This window comes from Sander vitreus, chromosome 3 (assembly GCF_031162955.1).
Source record: "Sander vitreus isolate 19-12246 chromosome 3, sanVit1, whole genome shotgun sequence".
In the NCBI taxonomy this organism is placed as follows: Eukaryota; Metazoa; Chordata; class Actinopteri; order Perciformes; family Percidae; genus Sander; species Sander vitreus.
Window position 1 is genome coordinate 22,840,873 of NC_135857.1, and position 16,511 is coordinate 22,857,383.

The window sequence follows — 16,511 nt, forward strand, 5'->3', positions numbered from 1 at the left end:
GAATGTCAAGGCAAATGCTGAATGTTTGTACAGAGAAACCCACAAGCCAAGGATAGAGGGACCACACAATATTAGATGTGACAAATGACAGATCCAAACCCCTGAAACGACCTTCAATGTATTTGACATGGTCCCATCGTGCCGGATCTTTCAAATTCCTCTTGAACTTTTCTTTTTATTTTGCAGTAAGGAACACAGTTGAGCCTAAAGCAGCTCCTGCATGGGTTTGAAGTAATGTGCTTTAGACTGACAGTGAAGATAAAGGGCCAGGACTTGGGGTGAGGAGGAAAAAACAACAACTCTGAGGTCTCCAGATAGCTTACTGTAAATTTGAAGGTTATGCAGTAGCTCTGGCTGGTAGCTCTCAAATACTGGTCTTATTTTGGCATAAAGATTCAAGTGTCCCAGAAAGCTACTGTAAGCAGTTAATATAGTCTACATGATGAGCATCACACTGAAACAATTTTGACCTTCTTATTCTCTCCATAAACACCCTTGCAGCCTCTCAATTAAATGACAAGGCTAATTGCCTTGTTTAAATTAAATTAAATTTGCATCATTGACTTCTTCGGGGTTGGCAATTCTAGCCCAAGCCTAGGGTATTTTAACAACATCTTAACTGTGTGCCAGTCATGCATGATTTATATGAGTTTTTTTTTTAAACCACAATAAACATACAAGGATGATGATACCACCAGTTCAGTGGAATTATGAAATTTCAGCTTCTCATGTGCCATTTGATCGATAGGAACTGCTATTTGAGAACAGCTGTGCTATCTTGTCTAAATGGAGGAATTTACTTATTGACTATAAAACTAAAAATTAGGGCTGGCAAAATAACGCGTTCATTTTGATTAATTAATCTGAGAAAAAATAACGCGTTAAAAAAACATAACGCAGATTAATCCATTCCATATTGACGTTTGACCCGGAGCCGTTCTAGCCACCATTGGACTGTAAAATGAAGGAGGGAGACGAGAATGTGCTGCCTGGATTATTAATTGGAACATTTACTTGTAAAAATCTTCTTCCTGCCAACCCTGGCTACTGAAATCTGGTGCCACTGATATGTCTGCGCTTCTCTCTGATGCTCTGAAGACGATACAGGCAACACAAACACCGCTGCACGTGATGCTAGTTAACACTATACTCGACAGCAGCTAACGTTAGCCTACCGCTAGCTAGTAGCTAGATTAAAAACGGTTAAAATGCTGACAGCTAACGCTAAATGGTGTAAAGTGTGACTGTGTTTTACTGTAGAGGATTCAATACCGGTATGTAACAATCTGCAGCTGCCATCGGAGAAACAACACAGACGGAGAAACTGGTAAACTACATCGTCGTGGTGCATTTGAAGTTATTGTAAATGTCCTTTTCCCATCTGGTGGTTGTTTTTGTCGTTCAACAGCAATTTACTAGTGAAATAAGTTATTGTTATTGTTATACATTATTATTAAATCATTTAATTTTGACCATATGGCCTTAGCAATAAACAAGGCATTCTTTAATGTCACCAACTGTTGTTTAGTACCCTTTTTTTTTCTTTTCTTTCAGGCACCGTTAATTATGTATGCGATTAATTAATCACAGAGTATGTAATTAATTAGATTAAATGTTTTAATCGATTGACAGCCCTACTAAAAATATAAACACATTCCAGTTCCTTTGCAATTTCTTCAATATACTGACATTACAGATACTTCATGGTCTGACTGACTGCAGGGTTCTTTATCCAATGCGTGTCATTTCCTCACTGCAATTACCTAATTGATGGCAGTCAGAGTGCTAGCCTGAACTCAAGTGCAAATTAGAGAAAGACTTCTAATATGGAGGTTTTGGATGGAAAGCAAATATTTGCATCACAAGTTGGCATAACATCCTATGATCAGCTGATTACCATAGTGATGAGAATCTTCAAAGGGAAAACATTCTTCTTCGGGGGTTGAGCTCAAAGTTATAGGTTATAAGCTGCAATATTGACTGTCTCTGAGGGCATGTTCTGCTCAGCAGCAGGAATATGGGACACTCCACTGTTGAATATAATGAAGTGGGGGGAAAAGGCAAAAGCTTACTTTTGGAAGAAGAAGAAGAAAAAAAGGAGAAGCATGCCTCGTTTTGACAGAGCTCATTATCTTCTCTGAAGGTGGTTGAGGCTTTAAAAAGCAGCAGTAGCAGAAAGAACAGTAGAGAGGAGAGGTGTTGGAGATGGAATATCCAGAGAGACTTGAGATTCGTGATGTGATGAGATTTATACTGTGGGGATCCATTTCTTAATTATTCCTCTAGGACAGCCATTTCCCTTCCACTCCCTGGCTATAAAACGCCCTCCATATGGCACCTTTGGCAAAGGGCATGATTCTGCTCCTCAACAGACAGGCATCAGGGGTGAGCCTGGCCATCTGAAATGTGCTGACACCTCACTTTTTGGAACAGTTAACGGGGTAGAGGTAATGGGAGGAGTGGGGTAGAGCAGAGGGAATAGTGTATTTAAAAGAAATGTCCCTTATTCTTTCTTTATTGCAACAGATGCAGGTTCCATGCTCTTAATCATATACTGAAAGTTAATATTAGTCATTGGACACTCTCTCTAGGGGGAACTATAGGGTGCTGTTTGAGTTAAGTAATGGAAAAGTAAAAAGGGGTTTGGATGCCCTGCCGCAGTCCGTTTTGTGGTGTGGGGCTGATGCTGATGCGTCTCTCTCTCTCTCTCTCTCTCTCAGCACTGCAGCACTAGAGCAACAGGATGGATCTCTCCCTTAATGTGTGTGTGTGTGTGTGTTTGAGAGAGGGAGACAAGACGTGAGATAGGGGAGTTGCAGATATTAAAATGAAGTCACAGCACGTCAGGGCTGTAGCAACATGCAGCACCGATATTGAGATAACAAGCATGTTGAAACGGAAGAGAAAACTGTAAAGAAACAAAGCGGCTCTGACACCCCTCAGAAGATTTTTCATCCATTTGTTTGAGGAGGGTGTTGAAATGGAGTGGCATGCTGCCAGTGATGAGCTCTCGTCTGTGATTCACTTCATCAGATGTGTCTTACAGAGTGAGGACGGAACATTTCCCTGAAGTCCTACACTTAATATTTGAAGCAAAAATGTAGAAATTGATTGATTGGAATTAATGGTTATTATTCTGCTGGGGGAGAGGATGAGTAATGCTTAACTCTGGTGTGTGGCTGAATGTGTGCACTGTAACTTTTCTCCTACTGCAATACACTCAGACCTGTGCTGTAATCTAAGAATCGTTCGGACTCACAGTTACATACAGGGCATAGACATAATAGATGATATGCATATTGTATATGGACTCAGCATACATTAAGTACAACTATTGTTGGAAATTGCCTATATGTATAGTCCGCAGTCCTGAATAATAAATGACATCCACCACAAAAGTGGTTCTCCTGCTCTGTTGAATTAAGTATGATTGATCCACATATTGCCACTGGAACTGTAGGAACCACTTAAACACCATTGCCATCAATTGGGTCTTTCCAATAGCAGTGCAGGAGGTGTATATGTGGAGGGTTGTTGCTGGATAAGCACTGAGTAGCAAGGTACAGGCCATTAAACTGTGCACTGGATGCTCAGAATGGGAAGCCGCTCTGTGACATCACGCTGCCAAAGAGGGATGGCTTAATTAAACTTCCATCCGACAAATATTCATGTGCGTTTAATGATCCCGAATCACTTTATTCCACATGAATTATGAATATGAATGAACAAGAGGAAAGGGCAGCGGAAGAAGGGTGTGTTGTGTATTGGTTGGAGCCTAAAGCAAGGTTGGATGTTGGCGAAGGAGAATGATGTGTCTAGCCACCAGTCAATCACTTCACACAGTCCCACCAAACGCTTCAGGAAAGAGGTCATAATTGGAAGTGAGCATGCAGTGTGTGTTTGTGTAACCTCATTACAGTAGCCTTGTGTGGAAGCACTAAACCGCCATAAGATTTCACCCTTGATCTGACCATAGCGGGGATGGCTGGTGTGGTGGCCTATTTCTGGGGTCGGGCCCTGTCACTTCACCCCTCGAAGAACGCTCGCTGACTACTATCTTGCCCTTAAGCATTGCTCCCATTTTATCATGCTATTTTCTTCCTCTATTAATTAAAACAATGCAGCCAAGTCGTGTGTGCAGGCATCCCAAAAACCGAGTCATAAAAACAGCACTCACGTTAATGACGCTGAGTATAGGATGTGGTGTGTTTTCGTGCTGATGTGCATACCGCTGTTTCATATTTAGCTCCGATTGGGTTTCTGTAATTGCTATAAATTAGCACAATGGTTTCATGCTTGAGCACCACTTGTTTCTAGACAGATTAAAAGGCATCACAGTGCTCTGCGTGTCAATGTCTTGGATCATAAAGTAAAAGTAAGGTAATTCTGTGAGTTTCTACAGTACATTAAACTTGAACAGCTGAATGCATGTGTTATGTAAAATAATGAGTATTTAAATATATATTTTAGTGACATATGATGCGAACCACTGATGAATTAGAATTGAACCTGGTACACTACGTCACTTTTGCAAAATCTGGAAAACAAGATATTAACTGTTCAGACACTCGCATCGCACCTGAACAGCAGCAGAGGCGTTATTGTATCCAAATATAATAATACCATATTCCGGATGATTTCCAATGTAAGTACATGTACTGTAAAATAGGGCTGGGATGATATGCTTTTGTCCTGATTCGATTCTTTCACGATACATGGGTGCCGATTCGTTTTGTATTGCGATTTTCATTTATTGCGATTCTAGAAGTATTGTTATTCGATAGTATTCAGTATTGCCATTTTCTTTCCTTCTTTAACAAAAACAAAAGTTGAATACTACACTTCTAGAGACAATATATCATGAGACATTTCTAAATACTATTTGTTTTCTTAAAAAGAATGCACATCACATTTAATTTGTAAAGAAGTACATGTATTTTCTGCATTTTCTGCTTCGCTCTGTTTAGCTGGAAACATATGATGTAGTCGCTGTCAGTGGTATGGTATAAACAGAAAATATTTAGGTGAATCATTGGCACAAAAAAAATAGATAAAAAAAATGAATTACGATTCTAGGGAAAAGAATCGATTTAAAAAAAATTAATCCCGATACGATTTTCAATTCTATTGTAAATCCATCCATCCATCCATCTTCGTCCGCTTATCCGGGGTCGGGTCGCGGGGGCAGCAGCTCCAGCAGGGGACCCCAAACTTCCCTTTCCCGAACCACATTAACCAGCTCCGACTGGGGGATCCCGAGGTGTTCCCAGGCCAGGTTGGAGATATAATCCCTCCACCTAGTCCTGGGTCTTCCCTGAGGCCTCCTCTCAGCTGGACGTGCCTGGAACACCTCCCTAGGGAGGCGCCCAGGGGGCATCCTTACCAGATGCCCAAACACCTCAACTGGCTCCTTTCGATGCAAAGGAGCAGCGGCTCTACTCCGAGCTCCTCACGGATGACTGAGCTTCTCACCCTATCTCTAAGGGAGACGCCAGCCACCCTCCTGAGGAAACCCATTTTGGCCGCTTGTACCTTGGATCTCGTTCTTTCGGTCATGACCCGGTCTATTGTAAATCTGTTCTGTGGTCACCTGACTTTGGCTCAGGAACTCTCCGCTTAAACTGAAAAATACAAATATTCCAGAGAATAGCTCCATGGACAACAATACCACCTCCCTAACAAGCCAATTAGAATCCTTTAATATTATGAGAAACCTGAAAGTGGGCTACAGGCTAAAAGAGAAACATGAAAGAGAATATTCCTATGACAATCAACTCCAATTCTTTTCTCCACATAAAAAAACCCAAAAAACTAAACTCTTCAAATACAGCGTTTTTTTCTTCTTCTGCAGTGCATAGCAACCATCCCCACAGAGATGAAGCCCCACTAATGCAACAATGCAACCCTGGCATAACCAGTATCGTTGGATCAATGCTGCCATCTACTGCTACTTTTCTTCACTCTTTGGATACAGTATTTAGAGTAGTAAATGAAATGGTAATTGTTAAGAGATTTCATTGATTTTTTAATCTAGTTCTGTTTAGAAATCACAAGCAAAATGTCCTTATTTTCTTGGCAAAGCAAACATGCAGTACATGGCGTTGTATTCAATCAGGTTCTGTGGGCAGTAATGAGGGTTTTACAGATTCACCATTCTGTCTGTTTTGTCTTCCAATTCACGTACCCCTCTCCCCCATTTCCACACTGTATACTTTGTCCTGTGGAACAGCACTTTGATAGTGCTCTCCTGAATTCCTTCCAATGGTTATAAAAAGGGAGGCGAGAATACATCAGGGAGATGTATGGGGTAATGGCAATGTAGGGACCCAAAATAGATTCAAGGGCTTTAGTCATCAAATAGTATACTGCACAGGTGTGGTTTATGGTTTACGCTTTTTTTTTACTGCTTCCATTGCAACCTTGCAGTATTTTAAATCATAAGCATTTTGTGGGAAAGCGCCAATACATCAAGTGTTAACAACTATGCACAGCAGCAAAGGTCCCACAAGACATGTGCATAGCCAGGATTTTGGCGTTAAATTGCAGTATTTATTGCTACGTGAGAAATACAAGTGATGGAAACAGCACCTTGCATGGAATAAATATGTCATAGACATTGCGAGGTGTAGATTCTTCCATAATGGCTATAGCATGCAGTCCTCTCTGATCTTTCATAAATTAAAGTATTCAGATTGATGTGCCATCCCATAGTGCCCTCCCCATTTCTCTTACTTGAGCTTTAACCGGCCAGAATCTGTGGGGATATTTCACAGGCATGAAGGAGAAAATCATTAGTTTAAATTGATCTAATTAATATAGAGGACAGACACCACGGCCCATCTGATTAGGTTGGAAGTCAAGCCTTTCACAGCGCTTGCTTGACCTCCACACTCAATGATGTCGCAACCACCAGAGGCACTTGGTTCCAGGAGCCTGAGTCACTGACCCAATCACAGTGAGGCAGACAGGGGATAAAAAAGAAAAGAAAACCTTAAAAACCTTATCTATGTACAACAGCCAAGCAGTCAAAGAAACTAAATAAACCACAGGAGAAGAGAAGAAAGGAAAAGAGAAGACTGACGGTATATTCGCAAAGTTAGAAGGTAGAAAATTGCAACAACATAGGTTGTGGTAACATGCATTACCCTTTGTAGGATTGTTTGACTTGTCTTTGTAGGCCAGCAAATGTAGTTAATGCTGTCATTTTTCCTTGCTGTTGTTTCAGTTTAAAGGACCTATTGTTAATACTGATTCACAGTCACTGGGACGCAAGTGAGGGAAACGTGGATGCAGTTAAGAGACTTTCATGGCTAACTGAGAAGAGTTGGTCCATCACTAATGTTATTAGCAACACCTGTGCTTTTCCTAAGTCAAAACGTCTGCTGTGAAAAAGGCTTTTGAGTCCTAGAGAGCAGCCTCTCTTACTCAGAAAACCAGTGTTCTTTAATCATGCCGTTTGACAAGTCCTGTAGCCTAACTGTGGATTTGTAATTCAAGCAATTTAAACTGTTTGGCATTAAGCTTTAACATCATCCAAAACAAAAATCTGCTTTTCGGCCATTTAACAAGACATGAACCACACATTTTCTTTCTCAGGAAAAAAACAGAATGAAAATGAGAAAGCAGACAGAGAGTAGCCTGTAGAACGAAAGCAATTCATTGATTAATCGTGATAGTCAGAAAACTAATCAGCAACATTTTTGATGAATGATTCATCATTTGGGTCATTTATCAAGACAAAATGAATTGCAGACTTTGGCTCCAGCTTCTCAAATGTGAGGATTTCCTCCCAAAGAAAACAAAACTCTTTAGTTAGTAAAAAGATGTTTGCATTCATCCCTGCTGTTGCAGTTTATACCCTTAACCGAATGAGTTATTCTCAAATCGAGGGTATAACATTTACAGCATAGATTAACCGTACATTAATAAGACATAGCGTATTTTCGGTGTCGTGAAGTTACCCTGTTCACTACGACGGAAGCAGAAATGTAACGGCATTTCACTTTACGACAGGCCTTCCGGTTATATTGGGGTAGAGCGTTTTTCTTATATACAGTCTATGGTTTTTACGCTTGACGTTAGCTAGCATTTAAATCGCTTGAGAGTGCTAGTGTCTGCGCAAATACAATGGGAATAGAGGAGGAAACGGACCGGACGCTCTTCATAAGAAATTTGGATCCAAGAGTGACGGAGGAGCTTTTGTTTGAACTGTTTTTACAGGTGCTGTTGTCGCTAATGTTAGACTAGTTAGCTAGCAAATGTCAATTGTACGGCTAGCATAACGCACATAGCTAGTTCTAACAAATCGAAAGCGTCATGGGCCAACCATGTTAGCTAAGTTATTAAGTGGAACGCGCTTCCTCTGTGCAATACATGTGGCTCCTTTATAATGTTATAACGCTAACGTGACTATGTTGTGCACACACTGGACATTTTCAAGGGAAATTCTTGTTTCACTCACGGCAGCTAGCGTTAGCTTTAGCTAGTTGTTTGGGTACCTCAATAACGCTAACGTTAGTTGCTTGTTTTTGCAGGCAGGACCTCTCATCAAAACTAAAATTCCAAAAGACGCCGATGGGAAACAGAAAACGTTTGGTTTTGCCGTTTACAAACATGAAGTGTCCGTGCCATATGCCATGTCGCTACTCAACGGGACATCGCTGCATGGGAGAACTATTCATGTGCAGTTCAGATCAGGTGAGTTGTTTTGACAACTTGTTATAGACAAACATTATCGTTATTTAGAACAAATTCATTTAACAGCTAGCCACATTTTGAGAAGTATAGAATGCCATAGTATTTAATATTAAATAAATAAATGTGCCTATCCTGTAATAAATACATGATGAACACAAGTGAGTCAATATAACGTTACTCATTTTTATTTCATAATGCCACATTAATTTATTTCACTTTCTATTTCATTTCTTATATTTAAATGAAGGGGGCGTGCTTATCTCACAGATTCAGGCATTCCATATAGACATAATCACAATGTTTGTTTACAATAGCTTCCGGGTAGAAAACTCCTGTGTCCCATACATACAATTTAACGGGGCTAAGCACACGGGAGAGGAACAACTGCATATACTCTGATCTCATCCCTTTCACCGTGTTTAACTATATATCTTTAAACATTACGCCTGAAAATGACAACCAAAATAAACAAGTTTGCCGATTTCACACTGTGTGTGTGTGTGTGTGTGTGTGTGTGTGTGTGTGTGGTCCCAAGACATAACATCTACCTTTTTTTTTTTATGGTAGTTGTTTCTCAAGGCAAAATGTAACGGTTATTAATTACAATACTGCTTGTTTTTACAGCATACGTTTGAATGTCACTAAACGTGTATTGTATTAGATATGCATCACACAATGTGACACATTGATTTATCCTTTACTAATAACTTGTGTTGTTCCCTTTTACCTCATCATAGGTAGCAGTCATAGCAGCAGTCCAGGGAACTCGCAGAATACAAGTCCTGGAAATACCCCAAATCCACATGGCCAAAGGTAAGAATGTCTCATGGACAGCTTGTTCAGAATCTGATTACCATCAGGAGTATTACAGCAGCTACTGCCTCATCTCTGCCTCTGTCTCAACTTGGATAGACATTTGTGTCCCTCTAGCTTTGCAGATACAGCTCTCACTATGGTGGCTCTCAGCTGCATTTTATATTGTGGCTCTATAACTGATTTCAAGTGAAGCAAGTGGCCTGTTGCTTTGCCTTCACAGGAAGTCCACATGGTGTATCATCTCAACTTTGAGTGTGTCATGGAGTTGAATACAACTATGTTGGGGTTAGAGATGGTCCGATACCATTTTTTGGCTTACCGATTCCAATACCTGAACTTGCGTATCGGCCGATACCGAGTACTGATCTGATACCAGTGTGTCATATATTTTATTATGTTTTAACAAGTGTATACTACTATCCCTGTATGTGTGTGATATTATTTCTGTCTTTGTTGTCGGTCTGGCTCAGGTTAAACTCTTTGTGAAACGTGAACAATGAACGCCCAAGAACTTAATTTTATTATCCAGTTTGACCGTAAACTGTAAATTTTCTTTAGGGTTTTATTACGTGGTATCGGATCGGTGTATAAACTCCAGTACTTCCCGATACCAGCGTTTTAGGCAGTATCGGAGCGGATACCGATACTGGTATCGGAACATCTCTAGTTGGGGTAACGGCATCAACACAGCACTGGTTGTTTCAAGCTATAAGACAAATGGCTGTAGCAGTTCGAGTTTTTTGTTTTGATTCCGTTTTCTCTATTTTGAATTATAAGGTTAATTGTGCAAAATGTGTGTAAATTAATCATACCATTTGGTGATGTCTTTCAACTGTTTCTTCATGAGCCTAAAATACCCTTTTTAAAGACATGTCTTGGACGCAAGTTACAGAGTGGGATGATCTGTGCAATATCTTTCCCACATATAACTAAATGTGGAACTATAACAATAATAGCAAATGCGTGCCTATTTTTGGGCTGTGGATAGGGCTGGGACAGTATGGATTTTTTTTTTTTTTCTTACTGCGGTTGAAAAGCAAGAAATTCCTGCGGTAGAGCGGTATACCGTAACCCCCTTACGAGAGTAGCGTAAGTTAGAGCGAGAATGACAGGGTGCCTTAAGTGAGTGACGTCAGTGACCGTGTGGTCGCGCAAGGAGAGCGAGAGGTAACGGAGAGTAGCGTATGAGTGCCGCTGTGAGGAAAAGCGAGAGGAAAAAGACATAGTAAAGATGATGTAAAGTGAGTTAAAAGTGAAAAATAAAACAAGCTAGAGCTTCTCAAGACACGGTGGCTTTATCTATTGTCAATACTGCCGGTAATACTGTCAATACTGCCCCCAAAAAAGCTGAGCAAACAGAGCAGAGAGGGCGACTCTGCAGTCCGCTAACTTGTTGCTCTCTCTACCGTTATAAGCCGCTCTGTTTTAGGCTACGAAACGTGCATGCAGGCTGAAATTCAACCGTGCCGTTTTATAAAGCTATAAACGGAAGAAAACTCTGCTAGCTGCTAGGCTAATGTGCACTGGTAAACATTGCAGCTTGTTATGCTAGTTAATGTGTCTACCTCAGCTGAGAGCGGAGACATGTCTTTGCCTTTCCTACCATAATACACGGTAGGAAAGGCAAAGACATTTCACATTGTGCTCCCCAACTCGCGAAAGGTCAGATTTGCTCCATCTATTGATGGTAAGTTTTGTTTAGAAAACCTTGAATCCATGTAAGACATAATGTCATCAGACAAAATCCATGTCATTAGAATCAATGAATCCATGTCATTAGACACAACGTGCACACATGTGCAGGCCAATGTTTTTTTTCCGGTGATGACGGTGACAAGCTCAGACCCGCGGTAGGCGTCACGTGACCACGGTAACCGTCCCAGCCCTAGCTGTGGATGGAGCCTTTTGGTAGTATAGTTTGTCAGTAGTTAATACTTTGGAGGAATGGCACTACTGTACGTTTGTAAATGGCCCCAGATTTTCAGTGTATGTGTTAAAGTTGTTCCAAAGATGCTTCCTCCTTATTGAATATTACTTAGACATGTACATTTGTCATGCTCTTGGCAGTGCCCTATGCACTAAAATTAGAGCTCTGGCAAAAGATGTGGCTTGAAATGGGATTGGACTGGTCTGTATTTACTCATATAGAAATCTCTGTGTGTAATCCTTTCCATGTTTCATGCCAAATGTCATGCATCAGTGCCTGTTTAGGCCCTTAGGGCATTTGCTGGAAAACTTGAAAGTATTTGCCCAAGAGTTAAATTGGGCAGTATCAGACCAGTGTAATGTATTGTTTTCAAGTCTTGCATTTCGTGGTGCTTCAGTTATGTGACTTTGTTGAACTAGACTGGAGAAAAAATAGCTTAACACATTTCTTGGATAACTGAGATTAGATTTAGTAGTTTAAAATAACTCTGTTGTTCAATTTATGTACCTTTTTTACATGTATCCATCTAGAAAAAAATAGAATAGGAATATTGTTATAATTGTTCAAAAAATTATGTAACTGACTCCCTGGATAAAAACGTAATAGAGCGGGCTGAAACATATTTGTTGTGCATTTTATTTTAGTGACTGACTAAAGCAGACTAAACACCCAAAAGATGGCAGGCCTGCAGAAACAACACCAGGGACCCGTATCACAAAGTATGATTATTGAGCTAGCCAGTTAACGTTAATCTGAACCCAGGCTTTCTCACTTTAGAACAAAAAAAAACAACTTAAACATTTAACTAAATATAACCTACTCTTACATAAAAAAATCTTGAGTTTTAGGGGTGGGCGATATGGCCCTCAAGTAATATCACAATATTTTTAGGCTATATCTGCAATAAAGGTATTCTTGATGGCATGACAAAATACTAAACTATTATTAATTTCAGGAACATACAATTGCAACCAAATAAGTGTCATGGTTTGCCTTTAAATAGTCAGTAAAAACTACAAAAACGTTTCTCTGTTCCTTTTGTTTTTTTAAACCATGACTCTGAGTTTAAATCAGATTCTGTATAAAATATAAATGGTACAACAAAGACACATCTAAACAGTTGCCAAATTAACAGGCAATTACATTAAACAAGTAGGAATATTGCCATTATCGCAATATAATTTTTTTTTTATTCCATGATATTAAAAACTATACTTATTATTATTATTATTATTATTATTATTATCATTATCATGAAAAATACAATATGGTACACCCCTACTTGCTGTACTATATCGCCACAAAAGTAAAGAGAAGACGGGGGAGGGGGGAGATCACATTTCTGGACATCAGCTTAATTTGAATGTGAACTTGACTTCATATTTTCTCATAAAGCGATCCTACAAAATGTTCAAACACATGACCTTCTCATAAATGCCAAAGAGGTGAAAAAGGTCGAAGCATGAATTAAAACCTCAACTAAAAGTCATTTTAAATAATCAAATGTTGAGGAATCAAACATGGCTTTTGCAGAAGTGGTTAGTCGTCAATATGTAAACTGTGCACCTGACACTATGTAGACGTTGTTGTTGTTCTTGCCTTTTTATGAGGAGAAAATATTTGACAATGGTTTGCTTAACTCTTACAGGACCCCGATCCAGTTCAGCTCTCCACCATATAGTCCTCCGCCCCAAATGCAGAGGTCCTATTCATCTCCCGATAATCTGCAGAAACATGTCATGGTAAGCTCTTTATACTTTTACAATGGCACTGCACAGTCATGATAGCATTTACAGTTTTTATTTGAATATGTGACATGTTCAGACCTGCTCTTTGCTTCTTTTTAGTTAAACTGTTCCTCTGTAACAAATGAAGAAATGTGTACACTGTATAATTTTGACATGAATATAAACATCTTTTTGCCCTTGATAAACCGTATGAAACACGGGCCATGTTACCTGTCTTTTCCTTCATCCGTAGATGAACAACATGATGTGGCAGCTCAACATGCAGCAGCTTGAGCAGATAAATGGCGGGTTTTCCAAGCCTCTGCAGAGGCAACCGCCTGCAGGTGGAAATTCCGGCGGAAGTGGCTCAAGGCAACACGATAACGCCCCCTATCGGCATCCGTCCCAGATGAACAGCGGTGGCAGGAATCAGCGCTACACAGATGTGCCAGCTGCCAGTCGTCATCAGCACAGCCACAGCCAGGACAACTATCACCATCAGAACAACAGGAGTGGCAACCGTCACCATGAGAGCAGAGGTGGCAACAGACATGACGATAAGGGTAGCAACCGTGGCTACCAAGATAATAGATGGCGACGGTACTGAGACGTTTAAAGGATTCCTGAAAGGACTTCAGCTCTTCAAAAATTTGTGGACAGCTTACTGAAAAAAAAAAAAAAATCATGAAATTATGTTGACAAATTCACATGTATGTACTCAGGTTGTTTGTACATTATCCTACCAGTTTGACGATTTGATAACTTAGAGCCATTTTTGTTTACTTTTAAGGCGTTTTTAAAATTTGTACACTTCATTCATGTGAGCTTTTCCTCACAGATGTTGCAAATATTTTGAGCTGTATTGATGAGAGCAAGGGGGAAAAAAACAGACATGACGGTAGTGATGGTAGTCATTTTGGAAGACGGAGAAAAAAAAAACATGTATTTAAAAAAAAAAAAAGATATTGGCAAGTTTTTTTGTTATGCAAAAAGTCTTTAAATGGTGCTCCAAAAAATTCTTCAGGTACTTTGCAAAAAAAGAACAATTTTCAGCTAAAGATTCCACCAGCACTACTTTTACGACAATAGGGCACCATCCTTTTTTAATGTTAGATCTGTTGACCTTGCTCTTTCAAAAAAAGAATGGGCTTTGTTTTATTTTTTTATTCTGAGTCTGTAATACAAACTGTTTTAAAATGGAACATTTTCATTATTATAAAGCTCCTTTCATTTGATGTTGCATTGTCTTTCATCTGGCCACAACACAAATGCCTGAGTCTTGGCTGTAAATCTTGAATGCTATTTACAGCTCATCTGTAGTATGTGACTAAGTTAACTAAGTGAGCTATTGTATGTTGATGCTACATGCTGTAATGCATGCACACATGGCCTTATCTGCACCTATAAATGGCCAACCTGTAACTAATATGCTTATGCAGTGGGTTATGAAGTAATCTATAGGTGGCGCCACAAACATCATTTTATTGAATCAATTAAGATGTTAAATATAACTGAGCCACATGATCAGCTCCTACATTAGACCTTTCTATTTAGGATGCTTTCAAGTCTTTAAATGGATTGACACCCACCCTGTTGACTTCACAGCATGCAATTATGCTAAGGTTTATTTCTTGTTCACCAGAGTTAAACACAGAGATATCTTGTTCTCTTTAATCAGAAGAGTCTTAACACCACCACGTTGTAAATGGCACAGGTTTTTAGTCAATTTACGAATGTGAAAGAATTGTCCTATCCCAGAATTAGCAGCACTTTGATCCTTAACATCTCATGTTGCGATCAGCCTTTCAGCATCGATGCCTTAGTGTCTCCGTTCGGATTTGCTTACATCACAGTGATGATCAAATCCCTTAATGTCCGTGTTGAGGTCATAATCTACCCTTCGAAAGTGCTTATGGCACTAGCAGCGGCTCCCGCGCTGTATCGACAACTATATCTCCCAATAAATCTCCCGGTGTCCAAAAGTGGAGGTGCATTTGCACCATCTGCACTAAGCTCTGTGTCTTGCCTGTAATCTGTCTCGTGTCAGATTGCTCCCAACTCGCACTAATAGAGAGTATCCTCTGTTCGATGTCGGTACTAGGAAGGCCCTTATTACGCTCCTGGCTGTGGCATAACTCTTGTAATTGGTTGATCTGCCTGGCGTCTCCAGCCCTGCAGCGGGCGGATTAGAGAAGCCGTTCGGTAGCCGCTGCTGTGTGGATTTATATAGACGCGTGTCTGCTGAAATGATCCACTTCCAAACATCCAGAGACCCCCCCTCTCTAGCAGTCCCGCAACGCAATCCACAAGTGACAAGATGCCTTCAGCCGTGATTCCCGGATCCTGGCACCACCTCAGGTTGTTGGGTTCATTGGTGCCATAGCCCGAGATATAGGCTAGGCCTACGTAAACTGTACATAGTGTTTAAGTTTTTTAATGCGATATTAATTTTCTTTTAAATAGCTGAAAATGTGGAATGATCTCACATTGTCGGGTTTTCTGGAAACAATAAATGCAGTTAAATTGTTTTACATTTTCTTTTGCGAAACTGACCACAAAAATGCAAAAAAAAAAAAAAAAAGTAGGCTGCGCTGCAGGTCTATTTGAAAATACTGAAAGTAGGCTAAAACTGTCTTATCCGAAAAGTTTTTAAAATTTTAAGTTTTAACAAGATGGTTCAAAAATATGAAAGTAAAATCTTTAGCACCGTTTTTTGCAGAGGCTTCACCGACCCTCACAAAGTAAAATGTGCTCCACAGCAGTTGTTCTCCTTCCCCCCCTCTTTGATCAAGCCATATAACGTCTGAAAAGAAGCCGAGCTTCCCCATGCAGAGCTCCCATATTTCCTCCTCCATAATCCTCCTCCACTTTGAACACGGCGGCTTCGGAGGCACGAGCCACCAATTTATTTATTTCCAATTCTTTGGATGACAATCGCTTCTCCCCCCCCCTCTTGGGTGTCCTCACAGGGACGATTCGTCTTATATTTTACTTAAAATAACAACATGTAGGCTAAATGACCAAACTCTTTTTATTAGCCTATCAACTCACTTAGTCATAAAAACAAATATCTGCTGAAATCTGCAACAGGCCTAAGACGTAAAATAAGGAATAAAACCATTTCGCCATATTATGAACTTAATTAAAAGGTAGATTTATAGAAAAATGAAACGATGATAAAAGGCACAAAATGTTTCTTTCAGGGATTCAGCCTGTCAAGAAAATTGAACGTGCCGGAAGCCTATGTGAGGTATTTCCTCACATTAATGTCAGACTCATCAGCCGTAGAGACACTGATATTTTCAGTCACAATGCAGTCTGCAAATATAAATATAATAAAGGCT

At 40.0% G+C, this 16,511-nt stretch overlaps 1 protein-coding gene across 1 annotated transcript; it reads left to right on the top strand.

The window, feature by feature from the left end:
• The first annotated feature begins 8,004 nt into the window (after nucleotides 1-8,004).
• On the top strand, nucleotides 8,005-14,402 carry rbm7 (RNA binding motif protein 7). The gene is made up of 5 exons (XM_078246566.1): nucleotides 8,005-8,220; nucleotides 8,535-8,697; nucleotides 9,435-9,510; nucleotides 13,089-13,182; nucleotides 13,421-14,402. The coding sequence occupies exons 1-5, from the start codon at nucleotides 8,128-8,130 to the stop codon at nucleotides 13,772-13,774; spliced, it is 780 nt and encodes a 259-aa protein (XP_078102692.1). The 5' UTR covers nucleotides 8,005-8,127; the 3' UTR covers nucleotides 13,775-14,402.
• The last annotated feature ends 2,109 nt before the right edge of the window (nucleotides 14,403-16,511 follow it).